Here is a 19,874-nt window from a genome sequence, read left to right as displayed (position 1 = left end):
CTCAACCTACTACTTATCCTGAAATCTTTGAAGTTATATGGCCAGTATTATCTACATTTCACAAAAGAATAAACAGATCTGCAGAGATCATTATTTTCTTAAAGTACTTCAGAATTCCTCTCATTCTCAGTCGCTTCCTTTTGCTGTGACATTATTAGATAAACCACGTACTTATAACACAGGGTGCTGGAAATGAAGTTAAATTTACCACCTACATACTTGTTAGTATTTCAGAGTACTTCTAGGAGTCATAATAAAAGAAATCGGTGTGTAAAATTTTTCGCATGACTGAAGACCTAAGTTCATTATTCGTGTATATTTTTCAGATTTTTTTGAGCATTGATTATGTTGCTTTCTTTGAATATTGTATAATAAACATCTCAGCTATTTTAAGACTTTCATATGTTTTGATTTTGGGGGATAAACAGCAGTTTCATTGAAAGAATGAATAAAAGTATTTCCCAGCAAAGGTTTGTCATGATCTTAAATTATATTTTCTCTGGTGTTATAAAAAATAAAAAAAACCTTTTATTTATTTATTCCACACTGAATCCTGTGTGGAATTAAGGCTTGAAATAATTAGTGCCCCTCTGTATGCCATATTCTGTGCCAAATGGAAAATATATATCTTATTGAATTTTTCCTACCTTTACAAGTTATTGAGAAGTAATACGGTCCTGTTTCTTTAAAAAATGAAGCATGGAAGGAGTGGAGATTGCCATGTCAATGGGACAAGAAACTAATTCTCTTACTGAAGAGCAAAGGAAATGTGACTTCTTGCTGTCTTTGTGATGGAAAGAAGCTAGCAGCAGTGTCCTTACCCTAATATAGGATTCTGTAGCAGAGCCCTGGCTTTTTCTGGGAACTTACCTTTCTCAAGTGAGGTTATTGCTGCCTGAATTAGGTGTAGGTGGATTACCCCTGATGCAAGTGATTAAAATTTAAGTGTAGTCATAAGGTAAGTGGCCAAGTCTGTGGTGAGCTATTTCCTACTTTCAGGTAGATTGGCTAGTTTTTATGAAGGAGTAGAATGTTATATGAATCTTAAATGTTTCCTTCTACAGTAAATTTCAGAGTTGATGGGATGAGGGTGGAAGGATGATTTCTTTTTTAAAAGCAAAAGTTTAACTCTTTTACCGTTTAATTCCACTTTTAGGATACTGCTGAAGTAAGGATGAGGAACATCCTCAGTTTGTGCAAACTTTTTTTTTTGTCAGTGATAGAGCTGTTCCAAATCTTCATTTTATTGATGAAAAAATACGCACAGAGAGGTAAAACACTTGCCCCAAATAAAGTTTCTGGTTTATTAGGGGCATTAGTTTGGTTTAGGTAAATTTCTCTCATCTAAGGTGCTTGAACACTTACTTGGTGCCAGTTATTTTGTCCAGCTTTTTATTGCTTACCAATGGCAATGAAAAAGATCAGTTTGCCCTCCCCCAGGGATCTTGCTATTTTAGGGTGGCTGGGGGTAGGGAGAGAAGAAAGCAGTTTGCAATAGCCAGACAGGAGGCTAGAGGAACATCTGTTGTTTTAGTGGATTACTGATGCTTGGGCTTGAAAGGAGGGAAGTCAAGACTTTCTGAGGTAGGATAGGCTTCTTGCTAGATAGACAAGAGTCCATAGTCCTGACACCCACCCACAGAAGATAGAGCATCTGGTGGCTTTTGGAAACTAACTCTTGTCAAAACAGGTCAGAGCAGCCCAAAGCATTCAAAGTGTAAGTAGCAATACTGTTAGAAAAGGAATTACCCCTTTTACTCAAGTTTGAACTGACAGCAAAAAACCATCATTGTGTACGTGTGTTTTTTTTTTTTTTGCTATGCAGTTTGGTAAGAATTTTCTGAGACAGAACTCTGTTCCTATTTGCCATCCAAAGAAATACTAAGGCTAGAAAAGGAAGAACAGAGATGGACTTTTTGGAGGACTTGGAACTGAACTTTTGTGGATAAGAGCTGGCCCAGTACTTCTCACATTACAATATTCTTGACCTAAGGGGACAAAAAAAAAGCTCTTTTATTATTATAAATAATCCATGTGTACTTCTGTGCCAGCCTTGCCATTCCTTAATTGCTGTACTTATTAAATGACTTCAGAGCTTACCCTCAGGGAAACTTCTTAATGCTCACTTTAGAAAAATGATCCATGTGTCAATGGATAGCTAACATGAGGCTTTTTTTTTTTTTTTTTTAAACGTAATGAAATCAATACACAGAGTTGGGCCTTTTGTTCTTGCAGTAATCCTGACATAGGAATCAATGGCCAGATACTGTTTCTCTGGGTGTGTGGGTTTTATGGCTGTTCCTTAACCTTTTTACTTTTGAACAGAGAGGTGTCTCTGTGCTGAATTGCTTCTGTGAACTTCGTGGCGCTGGTTCCTCCTTTGAATTTTCTTTGTAGCCTAACAACTTTTAGAACAGTTGAGAATTTGTTTTGTGAACAGGTCTACTGTTAGCATAAGTGAACTAAAATATATGCTGTCATTAATAAAAGTTCTTTTTAGGGAAGTTGCTTAGTAGGACTTGCATAAAAAAGCACATTGGCAAAAAAATTCCAATGTCAAATATTTCCCCATATGCCAAACAGTTTTGGCATTTACAAATTTATAGTGGATTTTGGACTCCGTAGAGTTACAAGCCTTAGCTTTTTTGTGTGGCTAATCAAACAGTGTAGTTTATTAATAAGTATTTTCTTCCTTCTCATAATTTTCTTAGCTGTTAGGAAGTATTCACACTTCTAAAAACAGTTGATGAAACAGCCCACAATGGGATTGGTATTTCAGATTACTCATGTCCTATAATTAGGAGATAGTTTCATGTTGCACTTTGGAATTTACTTTAAATGTGTTTAAACTTGAGTCAGAGTGATTGTTATTTGCTGATAAAAGATTCTCCTTTTAAACTTATTTTCAGAGCACACATGGAGAAGCATATAGAGTGGCACCATTTGGGTCCCTTCATTGCGTGTTTGGGCTTTTTAATATAAGAATTCTCTGATATATTTAGGGAAAAAGTATGGGAAATAGCTGCCGAGAGTCTGGCTTTATCCACCCAAACTTATCAGGATTTTGACCATGAATAGAGCCCACTTGCATAGTTGATGATTTTTGAAGCTGAATGATGGGTACACAGGTTGAAGCAACACTTCCATAATAAAAATACTTTTAAAAAATAAAGCCTAGTTGGCTAAAAGGCTGGCCTTCTTAACCTTAAAAGCTATAAAAGGACAAAAGAACTCCATTATACCAAAGTTTCCTGAAATGGACTTTGGGTAAATTGGGTAAAGTGCAGTTTTATTTATTTAGGGTCATGTGGAAATTACTATTTTAGATTTTTAAAATTTCTCAGAAGAAAGTAATGTTTTGATTTTACATTAAAGATAAAAGAATCAACACCATTAACTCTGAATGTCAACAACTTTTTTTTAGAATATTGTGGGGAACCCACCTATGAAATCACTAGCCAAAAAAATTATATATAAAGTGAAAATCAAGTGCTTCCATCCTATCAGCCCTATTTTGTGTCTCTCCCTTCTCCTGCCTTCTTTCTATATCTTCTTTTCTGCTCTACAGAGGTAATCACTGTTAACAGTTTGCTTTATGTGCTTATATAGATATGTCTTATATGTACATCTGTACCTACATATTAACACATTTTAGAAGCAGGTTCTACCAAATCTGTGTAATTCAATAAAGTTTATTGAAGTTTATAGAATTTTAGTACTAAGCTCCAGAATAATTTTGATTTTATAATATAGGCAAGGGCAATCCTTTGACTATATCTTTAAATTGTTTAATCAATAAAATCATCACGCTCTCTAAAGGGCTCACTCCCCCCCCCCTTTTTTAGGAAGGTGCTTAATACACATGTGAGTATTCTCTATAAGTTTTAAGACCTCAGAATCGAATTAGTGTGACATTTACTGATTTATTTAATAATTTGCGAGAGCCACTTAATAGAGTGAATGTCAGTAAGTGGTCTGTGAGTTGATTTCTTCAGGGATGTGGGTGGGGTGTGAAGCCTCGGCAGAGTGTTACCCTAGAGGTACCCAGAGCTGCTCTTGATTCTCTTTCCTCCTTTCCTTCCCTCTGGCACAGGAGAGGATAATCTCCAGAGAAAAGTATAAAATAGTAAATAAACATTGTTAATATTTCACCTGAGTTCTGCTTTCCTACTGTTAACTACCCAGGGGCAGACAAATTAGGACCACTGTTTGCCTGCAATCTTTTATGGCTGGTGAATTTCTTTTTTGGTTTATTTATTTATTTTTTAAAAAAATCATTTATTATTATTTATGCCTACAGCACCTGGTCTTCCTAGGTGGTCTCCCATCCAAGTGCTAACAAGGCCCGACCCTGCTTAGCTTCCGAGATCAGACATCAGGTTTGTTCAGGGTGGCATGGCTGTAGATCATGGACTGTGGCTCCACTGGGGCGCAGACCCAGGACCTTCTGCGTGTAAAGCAGATGTGCTAACTTCCACACTATGGAACCATGTCCTTTTTTTGTTTTATTTTTGTATCTATCTTTTCTTATCTATCTCAGTCATTTGTGTCTCTTTCACCAAGAATTTTCTACTTGCCTTTCTTTAGTGACTTTTGAAAGCATAGCTATTTTGACTGGACTTGGTAGCAATGGAGTTTCACTCTAACCTGGCGCTAATAAATGACGTGTGAGTGTCTCCCTAACACTGAGATCAGCTTGGCCTTCTGCGCCTTTGAGTAAGATACAGAAAAGATAAGAATGAATCTCAGCTTCTAGTTTAGCAGTAGTGACTAGGGCTCTAGTACATACTTATTTTATTCCTGGACTGTATTGTTAATAGTTGATGAATTAAACTTTTATTATTCCTTCTTGCTTGTGTGGTGAAGAGATTGGAGAAGGAAGAGAAAGTTTGAAAGAGCCTTTTCATTTATCAAATACCAAGTGTCCATTCTATGACTAAGCACTGTGAAAAGCACTGAAGGTAAAATGGAGAACAAATCAGACATAATCTTCAATCATTTTATTTTGTAGATTCCTGGGTTTTGTTAAACTTATTTGGTAGGACCCATGTTACCTGTCATCAGATGTAGTGCCATCAAAAAGTATGCTGTCCTCTTGGCAGAGTAGAGAATCAGTCAGTCCTTGGCTTGGTGTAAGGGACAGAGAAGTTGAGGCTCATGTGGGTCAGTCCTCAGGGACTTTTCTGTTCTTTTAAGGTTATGTTAGAAATTTAAAAACGGGAGACTATTTTAAAAGCTGGTGAGGCAGTTAACAGTTGAAAATCAATTAATGTAATACATTGCATCAATGGAAAAAAGAACTAAAACCATATGGTTATCTCAATAGACAGTAAAAACATTTGAAAAAATTCATCACATTTTCAAATAAAATATTCAACAAAGTGGGAATAGAAAGAAATCTCAATCTGATAATAGACATCTATGAATAGCTGTATTATCATACTTTAAGATGGAAAGAATACTGATTACTTTCCCCCTAAGATTGGGAACATGACAAGGATGTCCACCCTTGCCACTTTTACTCAACATTCTACTGGAGGTTCTAGTCAGGACAGATAGACGGGAAAATGAAATAAAAGGAAGTAATAAATGAATTCAAGGCTACAGAATACAAGATCAATATACAAAAATGAATTGTTTTTATATACTAGCAATAAACAGGAAAGGAAATAGAAAACAATTCCATTTCCACTGGCATGAATAAGAGTAAAATACTTTGGAATAAGTTTAATAAAAGAAGTTCAAAACTTGTACTCTGAAAACTACAAAACACTGCGGAAAGACATTCCATGTTCATGGGTTGGAAAACTTTGTATTGTTAATGTGGATTTCTCTTGAAATTGATCTACAGATTCAGTCTTTGTCAAAATCCCAGCTGGCTTTTTCGCAGAAATTGTCATACTGGTTCTAAAATTTATATGGAAATCTGGGCGACCCGGAATAGCTAAAAGTGTCTTGAAAAAGGAGGAAATTGGAGAACCCATGCTTTCTGATTCAAAATGTACTACAAAAACTCAATAATCAAGACTGTGGTATTGATAGAAGTGTAGACATGACAAGTCAATGGAATAAAATTGAAAAGTACGGAAATAAACCCTCCCACTTATGGTCAGTTGATTTTTGACAAAGATGCCAAGACATTTCAAGAGAGAAAGAATAGTCTTTTTAACAAATGGTACTGGAACATATGGATATCTACATATAAAAGAATGAAGTTGGACCCTTACCTCACAGCATAACACAAAAAGTAAATCAGAACAGATCATAGATCTAAATGTAAGAGCTAAAGGTATAAAACTCTTAGAAGACAACTTAAGAGTAAATCTTTGTGACCTTTGGTAAACCCTTCTTAGACATGACATCAAAAGCATAAGCATAGTTAACATATGACTTAGCAATACCACTCCCAGGTATGTACCCAAGAGAGATAAACATCACACAAAAACATGTGCATGAATGTTTATAGCAGTATTCTGCATAATAGCCAAAAAGGTGGAAACAACCCAAATGTCTTATCAGCTCGAGTGGATAATGTGATCTGTCCATACAATGTAATGAAAAAGGAGTGTCGTACGAATAACATGTTATAACATGGATGAACCTTGAAAACATCATGCGTGTTAAGTGAGGGAAGCCATTCACAAAACTCCACATATGTAGTACTCTATTTATAGGAAAGATGGAATCCATTTAGGCAATTCTGTAGCGACAGAATTTGGGTTGCCTAAGACTCAAGAGGTGGGGTTTGGGATGCAAATGGCAATCAGCCTTACTGTCTATTTTAATTAATATTTCACTAATTTTCTCCCCTGTTTTTACTAATCTTGAGAGCAGTACTGCACTGAAAAGCTGGTTTAGGCAAACTCTAGAGCCAGGAGTCCCCCCAGAAAGAGGTTCGTGTTGAGCTACCCCTCTGGGGGGATGGATGCCTTTGTAAGGAAGGACGATTTTTTAACTTTTGGTGGTTAATGTTCATGTTTCTTGTTAATAGCTCTTTGTTCACTATAACCAGCTGTAGCTTTGTAGTGCAGGCTCTCTGAAATCATCTATAGCAGAAACAATCTTCCTGTCTTTGGCAGGGGACTTCTTTTTGCACTCAGAGTTCTAAGACATTTCAGGCAAAGCCTATTTCCTTTTTTTTTTTGCATATGTTATGAGTTAGAGATAGGGGTGGGAAAAGAGAGCTGTTGACTGCCTTTGTTAAGCATCTCAGTTTTGCTGGTTTAAGATAATTTTGCTACAGAGATTGTCTTTTGTGAATTTGACAGTTGGAAAAAAATCTGATGGGTGGGGTATAAAAATGGAGGTAACCCATAAGGTAATGGTGATTCAGTGGTATAATGTCTGTTTGAATTCTGGACTTAACTAGCTGTGGAACTCCTCTGGGGTGGGGGGAAATTTACCTAACCCTGTAAGTCCTAGTTTCTCCTTCTGTAAAACAGGTACAGAACATAGTATGTAATGAGGTTTTACAATGAGATAATGCTGAAGATTTGTCGCTCCTTTTCTGGCATATCAGTGAATGTTAGCAGTTGTCATTGATAAATCACAGTGCCAGAGAATCAATTTCTAATGGATATGGATCTACCAGGAAAGCCAGTCTTCGCCTAGGGCAGTCTCTTTTGGTAGGCAGGTCCATCCAGAGACCAAATTCTAAGTGAGAAGTGTGTTTGATGAGCATATTCTAGATCTAGAGTAAGAGGAGCTAGGTGTTCCTCAGTAGGAAGTCCATCAAATCAAGGTGGCTGAATTGTCCTTCCTGAAGAAATGGTGTATTCTGGCTCTCTCAGGAGAGCCCCAATTTAAAATCTTTTTTTTCCCAATGTCAACATAAATAATCTGTGAACTGTACATTGCTGGATACAGATGTCACACCCACACCCCCAGCCTGTCTCAGCCAGAAGCAGAGCAAAGAACTTTTGTTTGGCTATATGTTAAATTGTAGGTTTGAACTCTTTGGTCCCCCTATTTACTTCTAAGTGGATATTTTTCTTTAGATAATTATTATGGGTCATTAAATCATAGCCTTTCTTTCTCTAAACTTCAAGAAGATGTAAATTCTTTATGCTTCAGTTTCTCCCTTTCGATGTTTCAGTATTTATTACTAAAACTTGTGTTTATAAACTCATGGTCGTAGATGTAAAAGGTGGTATATTGATTTCCAAGGTGGTATTTGTCTGTTTTTCTTCCCATTGTATTTTTAGAGCATAAACACAGAAGAAATGTTAGAAATGGGAAAAGATAGGTGTATATGAAGTTGGAAGGTCTTCAAAATGAGAATCGAAAGTTGTTTTGAATGAATTTTGGTAATTTGATCAGCTGGCTTTAGTTATGATTGTCCCTACCTTATACTAAATATATATTTCATATGTTTGTTTATATACTGCAAGAAGAAACATCTTTTGGACACTTCACTTTCTTTTTGTGTGACTTGTTCTTTCTTAATCTTCAGGTAACAGCTTAAATGCCACCTCTTGACCATGCTATATAAATAACTACCACGTTGCATAAATTTTCCAACATAATGTGCTTTGTCTTCTTCCTAGTACTTACCAGATTGTATAACTACAGTCTGGCTTGCTTGCTTGTCTGTCTGTGACTTTAGATTATAAACTCTATGAGTGCAAGAACGAAGTCTACTTTAATTTACTGTTGTTTACCTGCTGTCTAGATGAGCCCTCTTGAATGAATTGTTTCATTTATTTCCATCTGTGGTTTGTATCGTTCAGAGTTTTTCCACTTAATTCTCAAGGTATAATGATGTTTATAAAATTAGTTTCAATTCACGTTAAAGAAGTTCTAAGATTAGGTGTCACAGTATTGCTGCTCTTGTCCGTTCTAGTAAGTTTAATATATGTAGATACGGTAAGTTGGGCTCTGTATTTAGATGCCAACTTTTTCTTAATAAAAACTAGCTTTTTAATTTTCAAATTTCTGGGGGGTTGAAATGAGTATTTCCTTTTTCACTAACTGTTGCTCGCTCTTTTAATGTCCACCTGTTGTGTAAGTGATCTAAAAGAATTTTTATTTCTGGCCCAAGCTAAAATTGAAGATGGGACAGCGATGTTGCTAGGCAGACAAAGATATCCTTAAACTTGTGACAGAAAAAAGCCAGTCAGCAAGAACACAGAGAATCCCAAAATATGCTGAAGGCCATCAAGAAAAAACAATGTTTTTTCAATATTCACTTTCTGTGAATTGCTCATTTACACCTTCACCTCCTGTTCCCAAGTAACTCATTCCTTTACCCTGACTTTGTACAACAGACATCACTGCCAAAAATCAGCTCTGAACTGAAGTAGCTTTTGCCTTGCTAGAACACACAACAGTTTGATCCTTTTGACAGGATCTAGACTCATTAACCCATTTCCTGTCTCCTGAAAATACTTACTGGTGGCACTTGTGGCTGCAGCGTTTACCCCAAGATAACTCGTGGATTATAGTCCTAACCTTACTCAAAGTTTGCCATGAAATATCTCGCTATTATTATTTTCAGATTGTTCTAGTATATCAATAGTCTTTGGAAACAAATGACATCATTTTATTTACAGCTTTCTATTTTTAGTAGTGGTATTTCCATTTACAAAATATAGTAATTCTCAATCGCTGAAAACATCAAATCCTAGAAATCGTAGCATTCCTACACATGACGTTAACACAGTTCTTGAACAGTTAGCCAAAGATTCATTTGGTGAATCTGATTTATGTATACATTTCTGTTACATTAGGATTAGAGATAAGTTCTGTTTAGAAATAACTCCAAGAACAGTTTTTATATATTTTTTTCACCTTAAAAACCAATTAGATTTGCTTCAGCCTCAAAGAGCATGTTTATGTAAAATTAAATTAACCCTGGCAGCGAGCTGCACTTTTTTTTTTTTCCTAAATGGGAAATGGATTAAGCAATTCCTGACTTATTTCCCTTTGTCTCTGGCTTCCTAGCAGTTTCTCAGTCTTCTCTGTGATTGTAGTTATTTTCCCTATGAGCTGGAGTTATAGCAGCTTCCTGGACTTTTTGCCTTTCCAAACGTTCTTAAATTCTAAAACATTTATAATTGGAAACAGATACCACCTTTCACTTTTTCTGTCTCTTGCCTCCTTTACCAGATTCTAAACTTGGTGAGAGTGGAGAAGACTTACATTCATTCATTCATTGTACAGATTTATGAATGCCTTCCATATGCTAGATACTGCTGTAGAGAGGCAGTATAATAGAGATTAAGAACACGGTGGGCTTGAAGCCGGGTTGACTGGATTCAAATCCCAGTCCTGTCTTATAAAGCTGTATGTCCTTGGGCAGGTTAGGTACCACATCTCAGGATCCTCATCTGTAAAATGGGATATAACAGTGCTCTCCTTGAGGATAAAATAAGTTAATAAAAACACTTTTTAAGCATTTGCTGTTAATAAAATTCATAACAAATAAAACCATTGACTCACTGAAGTAGTGATTAATAAAAGTTAATTGTGTGCACATTAAAAAGACAGTTTTTGATTTGGAGCACTCAAACCAAAACAGGGAATGAGGCTTAGGAATATATTGTTATATAGCATCTTATGTAGTGGGAAGGCAGTGACTATTCTTCACAGTGGTTGGTTATAATAATAGAATTTTCAGTGGTTACTTTATATCAGCTTGGGAAACAGTTCAAGTTTTGTTTGTGATTTCCAGAGGCATAAGCAAGAAATGACACAGGTCAAGGTAGTCTTGCAAAATAAGCTAAATTAAGCTTTATTTGTGGGACTGTACTGGTTTTTTCTGGGGAAATTTCAAGGCCGATATCCATTTGTTTTTTATTTTGGCACTGTTCTGGGCATTAAGTAAGTAAGGATGAGATTTCTGCTGGCGGAGAGCTGAACTGGAGGAAAAAAGAAAAAAAAAAGGTACTGGATTAGACCCTAGACAGTAACTGGCGTGGCTACTTTGATTGGGTGGCCAGGGCAAACCTCTGCATAGATAGCTTTTGAGCTGAGATTTGAATAACAAACAAACAAAATCATGAAGTAGGGGAGAGTGAAATGTTGATTATTATTTTCCCTTCATAAACCGGGAGCAGCAGCATGCAAAAGAATCTTGCTGAGCAGTGAGGGAGTGAGGTGTGATGGCCTGAGCCCTGGAGCTTTTGGCTGATTTGGCTATCAACTAGCTTTGTGATCTCTTGACAAATCCCTTATTCTTTCTGGACTTTGGTAGACACATGCTTTAGCACTTCACGTTTTTGCTTCTTGGAAAATGTCCAAAGTTCTAGTAAGGTGTAAAGGAGAATAAATGAGTTGTCTTGATAGTGCACCTTGCTCACCAAACCCAGCAGTCACTTGTCAGGGCAACTCTGAGACTCTCTGTTCATTCCATGGAGGGGACAAGAAAAGGAAAAAGACGATTTATTTTTCTTGTGGGAAAATAACCCTAAAAGAAGGTTGGCTCTTGATGCTAATGACTAGCTGGAGGAAAGTGATGATTCTTCATTTTATAAATTACTTTAGTGCTATGTTTATGGATTGATACCCTGCATTTTACAGGATGTATGTAGTACTTACTGTTGGGATATTAGACTATTTGAGAATACTCTCACAGTTTTAAAACCTTTTCTTTGGAAGTAAATATTAAGGATATGCCTCATGTCTTTTAAAGTCCAGGGATTAGAGAAATGGTCAGATGTGCCACATACACCATAACTAAGATACATTGCAAAGAGTTTCTTCTGTTAGAACTGGGAAACCTGTCTCAGGCCATCTCAGGTCAGCTAACTTAGTTTGCACAACTTGTTTGCTTATTGAGAAAAGACTATGCACCAAATCATTGCTAGCTTACCTCATTTTTGCCAGTGTTTTATGGTGTTCCCCAGTTGGAGTTACATGTCAGGTTTTCCATTGCTGTTGTGGGTTGGGCTGTTTGGGATTGTACTGCTTAGAAATCAAATCCTCCTTGATGAAAGGGCAAAGAGTGCTTTTTAAAATCAATTATTTCATCTATTTTTAAAAAATTGTTTCTGAGTCTCCAGAGAAGTTCAAGTTTGCAAAGAGACTCACTTATTGTTTGAATCTGTTTTTTTACATTAGGTGTAATTGAAAAGTGACTGACCCTCTCTTCAGAGATGTCAAAAACAAACAAATCCAAGTCTGGATCTCGTTCTTCTCGCTCGAGGTCTGCATCAAGATCTCGTTCTCGTTCATTTTCGAAGTCTCGATCTCGAAGTCGATCTGTCTCTCGTTCAAGGAAGCGCAGGCTGAGGTAAGGGGGTGTGATTGTATATTGATAATCACTGCATCGGGCAAGATGGGTCTTTTGAAGATCTTTTGTTATACTCTTTCTGTGAATGTCAAATGGAGTCGGGTGGTTGGCTTGAGGTGGAGGGTTAAGCTGTAAGATACCTCAGGTCTCTTCAAATGCTACAAATCCAAATCAGCTTGGCTTGCCATACTGTTTGCCTAATTCCTTTTCTCCTCTGCCAGCATGTACTGTTTCTCATCTACTTTGGAAGAAAGAGCATTTTATTTATATTTGAATCGCTTCCTTCAAATCCCTTCATCTGATTATTTTTCAGTAAGGTATTTTTGGAGGCTTGGACCAAAGTTTATTTTCATTCAGCAATGAAAGGATAGCTAAGAGGATTAACAGTATGATCAACATTGCAAGGAAAAGAAGTCTTAACATACTAAAATAATGAAAACATAAAAAACTTATCAGGAGTCATTTACATACATCTGATATACCAATTACTAACAAGCTGCATCTATTTAGTAAGCACATCTTAAAACTAATCTAAAAATCACTATTGTAGACATCACTTTGTCTTCTTACTAAAAGTGTAAATAATTCTTTTGAATTTATTATCAGTATTCTTTAATTCAGTCAGTTTTCACACCTTCTAGGTAGGATTTCCCTATTTTAATTATGTCTTGGAATAGGATGTCAAATCTCCAGCGTCTTTTCCTCTTGATATGTTGTGAGTTGGGTTTTTCATTCTTTAAAACTATTTTGATTTTCTTTGGCCAGTAGATAGGAACTTTTCAGTAGATACAAGTTTCTTTATGTGTGTTAGGGAAATACTGATGTATTTAAATACCAAAGGGGGATCTTTGCACAATTTCATTTTTTGAGGGTCAGAACTTCACTAGGCAAGGAAGTAATTTCTCAATTTTGCCACTTGGAACCCCTGCTGTTTATTTCAGATGAGTCTCTAGATCCTTTTCTTAAATGAATTATGAAATTAAAAAAAAAAAAACTCAGGAAAAGTTGTTACAAGCTTAATTTTTGACAAGCTTAATTTTTGATGGTACTATGGAGTACTATGGAGTACTTCTAAAAGAATCTGTTGAATTGGTTGGTGAGATTTTTTTCCCCTCTTCCCAACAAGAACAAGTTAATTTCTTAAATGTAATCTATGAGAAGCCTGCCTGAAAATTAATTTCAGACCAGAGGTTGAGCGAAAAGTAGGTGTGCATAAATATTGATGAATCCAGTTTAATGTAGAAAAGGAAGTTGTAAATTTTGAGTCTCTCCCTCAAACAAAAGAAATATTAGACTTTTTTTTTTCTTTTTTTTAAGAACATTACACCTTGAGGGTAACCATTCCTAGCTTTTTTCTTTCTCCCATTTTTGGAGAGCATGCATTTTCATCCAAAGCCTTGTTCAAACTCTAGGCTAGATAGAGTCTATCTGTTGCCCAGTTGTGTTAAGAATCTATATAAGTAAAATTCTATCCTTCCTTCCTAGCCTCTGTCCCCAAAGGAAGAGGGAAAACCCACTAAATATATTTATATTTACCTCAAGAGATTGCCATCAAGGCCTTGGGACTAAGCAGAGACCCTTACTCTTACGTTACACCCAGAGTTTTTTGATTTGGGCCATTGAAACCTCAGTTTTAGCTCATTTGGTTCTGATAGGTAACATTTTAACACTTAATTTAATAAATGGAAACTAAATAACTGGTTTAAAAACAAGAGCCTGTACAACCAAAATAGACAAAATTGAACCGACACAAATCATATTGAAAAATATTAACCATCTCTGAAGTATTTGTGATAATTGGAACTCTGGACAGGTCTGTCTGGACAAATCTCTTCTTATTCTACACATCATTTTGGCATGGTCACTGACTTGGCAAATGAGAGAAAAATATCTTAGGCAGGCAATATGTGCTGGGGTAGGACTAGAGCCACTTTATGTGCTTGCTGTCTTATACCTAGAATATTGTTATTTTGGAGAAATTTCTCCGCTAGAAAACATGTTTTTATACTTGATTTGGTCTGACTTCTCTGTTTTTTTTTTGTTTGTTTGTTTTGTTTTTGGTTTTTGTTTTTGTTTTTAGAAACAGATAAATTTGCCACTGGATGTTCAATTCTTACTTCTGGCTTATCTGTTTCATGATTTTTTTTCTTTTGTTTTCCCTCTCCTACAAGGAAAGTGTACTATCCAGAGAGTTTGAGAAATCATGCCTTTAAATTAACTTAACTGCTGAGTTCTACAGAATTGGAGAAAATTGATTGTTTCCTTGTATTTCACAGACTGTATCCTTTTAAGTGACTCCTCATAAATAACTTCATTTGCAATCTGCAGAGACTCATGTTCCTGCATCTGTGCAGTGACTGCGGGTTTTGGATGCAGTATGCCACAGGGCCCTTACTAGTAATTGGTGACAGAAGCAGCAGTAGCCTCTCAGGATGGGAACGTGAATTAAACCCTCCTTAGTGCTGGTGGTGCATCACTTCCCTCAAGTATAGCCACTTAATCGGGTCATATTCAGTTTCATAGCCTGCATCTATCTCTTCCTCCTTCTTTTCTTATACTGTTTTCGAATGAAAAGTGTGGAAGGTAAGTTTTTTTTGTTTTTCCATTGTACTTAAATTGCAGCCATTAACAACCACACCGGTATGATGCATCTTTACTGGTTGCTCTTAATCTTGGGGTAAAGAACCTGAGCACTGTGGGTAATAAATAATAGAAAACCAATTCCACTTTATCTTTAAATGAAACTCTTTTTTTAAAATACCATTTTGTTTAGTTGTTAAAGCCTGTCACATTTGCTAAATGGAATTATTTATAAAAGAAACAAGCAAACAAAATTTATCTATTCCCATTCAGGCTGGATATGACAAAGCCTTCTGATTAACTGAAGGATTTTTATTCTATGTGTAACGAAAATATTTTTGGAAAGAGTTTTCTAGTAATTTTACATATTTCTAGGTAACTACATAGGAGTAGTGGTTAATGTTAATGATCTTTATCATAGTTGAGAAGACAGGTGGTATCCAAGAACCCTAGTGGATTTTTACACTAACAAATACAGTGTTCGGCTTGTTGATGGAAACAAAATTCCCTGTCATTGACAAGCCTGGCATTCATGGACATGTAATTTTTACAAAGTTAAGTTACTGTTGAATCCCTGTGGTTTTGGAAATGTGCCTTTGCAAAATTAGAGTTCTGTATTTTTAAACGATGGAGAACATAACACTAGGCTTTAAGTTGATTTGAAAGATGTGCAAGAGGAGGAGAGTTTTTGTAGTTTCTCTTTGCTAACCTCCTGTGTACTTGGGTGTCTTTTGGTCATATAGTGCCCTCTTGTGGCACCTAGCTAATATCCTGTAGTTCAGCCACAGAAACTGACATAGTGAGATCATTTCCAGATCCCCAGTAAAAAACTAGTATTTGTGTGCTTTGCTGATTTTGGTCAAAAGTCTTAAGTTTTGAATGAATTCATTCTCTAAGTCCCTGTTTACGTGTTCTTTGGTTTAGAACTGTTCCTGTGTTTTTACAACCCCAGGTCTTGGTGGAATCTAAGAAATTAGCCCCACACAGAGGAGGTGAATAGGATGGGGAGTAGAGTGTTAATAGTTTAGAGGCCAAAGAACCTGAAAAGTTACCTGTCTAGGTACCACAGCTTGTAGTTCTTCCTCACTTCTAATGATCTAGTGCCCTGTAAAATCCCCTGGGCCTGTAGAACTGTAAGCAATTAGTATATTATACTAAAATGGCTTTTTCTTAGTTTACTGTATTAACATTTTGATATTCTTTTAGTCACTGTAGAAATACATCTTCATTTAAAATGTGTTATAATATTAATGAAGTAGTCTCGGTGCCTCATTCGTTAAAAAGTGATTTTTAACTATATTTTTGTACTTAATGCGGGCCATAGCAGTGGAATTAAATATTTAAGTGTGCCCCCTAAGAGCAGGAATTTCAAAATATTACTTCTTGTTGGCAGATTTTTCTTGAATAAAAACGCTGTGTCAAAAATTCAAACATTTCCCCTCCCTCGTCCCCTTTTCAGTTCTAGGTCTCGTTCCAGATCATATTCTCCAGCTCATAACAGAGAGAGGAATCATCCAAGAGTATATCAGAATCGGGATTTCCGAGGGCACAACAGAGGTTATAGAAGGCCTTATTATTTCCGTGGGCGCAACAGAGGCTTTTATCCGTGGGGCCAGTATAACCGAGGAGGTTATGGAAACTACCGCTCAAATTGGCAGAATTACCGGCAAGCATACAGTCCTCGTCGGGGCCGTTCCCGATCCCGGTCCCCAAAGAGAAGGTCCCCTTCGCCACGGTCCAGGAGCCATTCTAGAAACTCCGATAAGTCTTCTTCTGACAGGTCAAGGCGCTCCTCATCCTCTCGTTCTTCCTCCAACCACAGCCGAGTTGAATCTTCTAAGCGCAAATCTGCAAAGGAGAAAAAGTCCTCTTCCAAGGATAGCCGGCCGTCTCAGGCTGCTGGGGAAAACCAGGGAGATGAAGCCAAGGAGCAGACGTTCTCTGGAGGCACTTCTCAAGATTCGAAAGCATCTGAAAGCTCTAAGCCATGGGCAGATGCCAGCACATACAGTGCTGGTTCTGCATCACGGGCCTCGGCAGTTTCCGAGCTGAGTCCCCGGGAGCGAAGCCCTGCTCTGAAAAGCCCCCTCCAGTCTGTGGTGGTGAGACGGCGGTCTCCCCGTCCCAGCCCTGTGCCCAAACCTAGCCCTCCACTTTCCAGCACATCCCAGATGGGTTCAGCTCTGCAGAGTGGTTCTGGGTACCAGGCTGGGACACACCAAGGTCAATTTGACCATGGCTCTGGGTCCTTGAGTCCATCCAAAAAGAGCCCTGTGGGTAAGAGTCCACCAGCCACTGGCTCCACATATGGCTCGTCTCAGAAAGAGGAGGCCGCTGCTCCAGGAGGAGCAGCCTATACAAAGAGGCAAGTATCTTGTTTCCCCTGCCTGGTTGTGTTTTTATCTCACCAGCTGGCAGTTTAATTGTAATGTGATCTAAATTAGAGCTCTGATTAATGGTAATAAGGGAATCCCCATTTCCTAAACTTTTCATTAGCAAACTTTAAAAGCAACACCCAAGGAAACCTTAAGCTTAACTAGCTTTCCTACCTTCCTGAATTTGTATTGCAGCATAAAGTTTCTTTAGACTACTCTGCAGTGATGCTTTCACATTTAAAATTTGCCTTGGATTCTACCAATGTAATCCAGAGAACAGTAGAGATTTGTGGGTCAGCTATCAAAGAAATATGGTTTTTGTCAAAAGCGAATGGCCATTGGAGCTGTTAGACCCTCTTAAGACCCACCATCTACTGTGATCGATCTACATGGTGAAGAGCTGCACCCTCACACTCTCCATTTGAGGAGCCTGGGCAGAATGGGAAAGTCCAAGGCTTAGTCCAGGAAGGCCTTGTTTTAAAATCACAAGGTGGGTGTATGTCCCAGTAGAAGCCAACGGGGCTGCGTGTTAGGAGAAGATGTGACAGTGCTTCCGTCTTTATACCTTGGGGGATACGGTGAGTTGGAACATGAATCTTTGTGTGGTTGGATGTATTGGGACACCAGGGAAGGAACAGGACGTTGCACTGGGACCAAGTTGTCAAGAGGGACTTACCAGGCAAGTGGTTTCCCTTTGTGTTTTCTCTTCTTAGCGTGTTCATTGATGTCGTGCTGTCCTTTGATTCTCTTTTGCCATATTAATGAAACTGTAACTTGATTAGACTTTCTCCATTAATGGTACAAACGAGATGTTCAGAGTCTGTACTTTCCAGCCTTCAGTAGTAGGACTATTTTAAAATGTAAGTTTTATTCCTTGCCAAAACTATGAATATTGTTATAAGACTTGGGCATGAGCTCTGCTTTTCATAAGAAAGAATAGGATGATTTTTTTGTCCCCCTCCCTTCAATTAACATGTATTTTGTTTTTATTTGTGTTTGCAGTATATTTCATATTTAGATCTTCTAGGTGACTTGAAGCAAATTTGAAGTCTCTTTTGAGACTTGTATTTCAAGTGTGAGTTGTATAAAAAGCAAAACAGTCCAAGGTTGAACATTCTATGTTAACTTTGCTGAAAGCAGATTGTAAGTGACTGAAGGTTGGATAAGACCTTAATTTTTTTTTTCCTAGACCACTTACAGGTAAGTAGGTTTTTTGTTTTTTTAGTATCCTAAAAACTATTTTTGTTATTTCCTTTTCGGTTGCTTTTGTAAGACAACTCTACGGACCATACATCTTTCTTTTAATTGCCAAGTTCCTTGATCTGTGATGGGCAGTTTTTCCAAAATTACTAGAAAGTAATCAAGTAGAAAGTCTTTATCTTTTGATAAGACTGGAATCCACAAGACACGTTTGATCAGAGACTCAAAATCCTAAGACCATATGTGGTGCCTTTTTAGATCAAGGTGCTTAAGAAGCCTGTTGTGTCTCCCTTGTGTTTTTATAACTAGGTATCTAGATGAACAGAAGACAGAGAATGGAAAAGATAAGGAACAGAAACAAACAAATACTGATAAAGAGAAAATGAAAGAGAAAGGGAGCTTCTCTGACACAGGCTTGGGTGATTCGAAAATGAAATCTGATCTGTTTGCTCCCAAAACTGATTCTGAGAAGCCTTTTCGGGGTAGCCAGTCTCCCAAAAGATATAAGCTCCGAGATGACTTTGAGAAGAAGATGGCTGACTTCCATAAGGAGGAGATGGATGATCAAGACAAGGACAAAGCTAAAGGAAGGAAGGAATCTGAGTTTGATGATGAACCCAAATTTATGTCGAAAGTCATCGCAGGTGCAAACAAAAACCAGGAGGAGGAGAAGTCAGGCAAATGGGAGGGCCTGGTATATGCACCCCCAGGGAAGGAAAAGCAGAGGAAAACGGAGGAGCTGGAGGAGGAGTCTTTCTCAGAGAGATCCAAAAAGGAAGATCGGGGAGGGCCCAAGAGAACCGAAAGTGGGCACAGGGGGTTTGTGCCTGAAAAGAATTTCCGAGTGACCGCTTACAAAGCAGCCCAGGAGAAAAGTTCATCTCCTCCCCCAAGAAAGACCTCGGAGAGCCGAGAGAAGCTGGGAGCCAAAGGAGACTTTTCCACAGGGAAGTCATCCTTTTCCATTACTCGAGAGGCCCAGGTCAATGTCCGGATGGATTCTTTTGATGAAGACCTTGCAAGGTGAGATGTAGTCCTTGATCAGGACTTGAGTGGCCTAAATGGTGTCTCTTAACCCCTCTCCCTGTGGACATTCTGGAACCAGGGCAGGCTTCTCCTGTATTTCCCTTGCTGCCCAGGTTTCAGCGCTAATGCCTTCGGGTACACGTGTTTGCTGTGGAGACAGTATGTCAGTCACTGAGCGATTATGTGTTGATGTCAGTATTACGAGTCATGAAGCATGTTTTAGTGACTAGCTTTTTTGGTGCTAGGTCTCCTCTGCTGCTTTCTTTTCTTGCCCTCTGTCCAGCACCATCACTTCTTTTAGCTTGTTTCTTCCTGAATGTGCTTAAGATGTCTTTTGCCTGTAGAGCCATCCAGGATCCATTTTTCCATTCTTAGCTAGGCTACCAAAGGCTATTCATAGAGGCCTTCACCATGAAGTAATGTAGCACTTTTAGAGGGGGCTGTGTGGGGTGGGGGAGGAA

At 37.8% G+C, this 19,874-nt stretch overlaps 1 protein-coding gene and 1 pseudogene across 1 annotated transcript in view; one reads left to right on the top strand and one right to left on the bottom strand.

Moving 5' to 3' along the window:
- Positions 1–19,874, top strand: part of THRAP3 (thyroid hormone receptor associated protein 3) — a 63,265-nt gene that overhangs the window by 32,696 nt on the left and 10,695 nt on the right. Inside the window, exons 3-5 of the mRNA XM_006924239.3 lie at positions 12,061–12,232; positions 16,272–17,177; positions 18,697–19,410. Of these exons, the coding sequence (XP_006924301.1) occupies positions 12,096–12,232; positions 16,272–17,177; positions 18,697–19,410 (1,757 nt within the window). The 5' untranslated portion in view covers positions 12,061–12,095. The remainder of the gene's footprint in view (positions 1–12,060; positions 12,233–16,271; positions 17,178–18,696; positions 19,411–19,874) is intronic.
- Positions 4,292–4,407, bottom strand: LOC112473035 (annotated as a pseudogene).

Source organism: Pteropus alecto, unplaced genomic scaffold (assembly GCF_000325575.1).
Source record: "Pteropus alecto unplaced genomic scaffold, ASM32557v1 scaffold39, whole genome shotgun sequence".
Lineage (NCBI taxonomy): Eukaryota > Metazoa > Chordata > Mammalia > Chiroptera > Pteropodidae > Pteropus > Pteropus alecto.
Note: the sequence above shows the minus strand (reverse complement) of the source record. Positions and strands in the feature narration are given on the sequence as shown.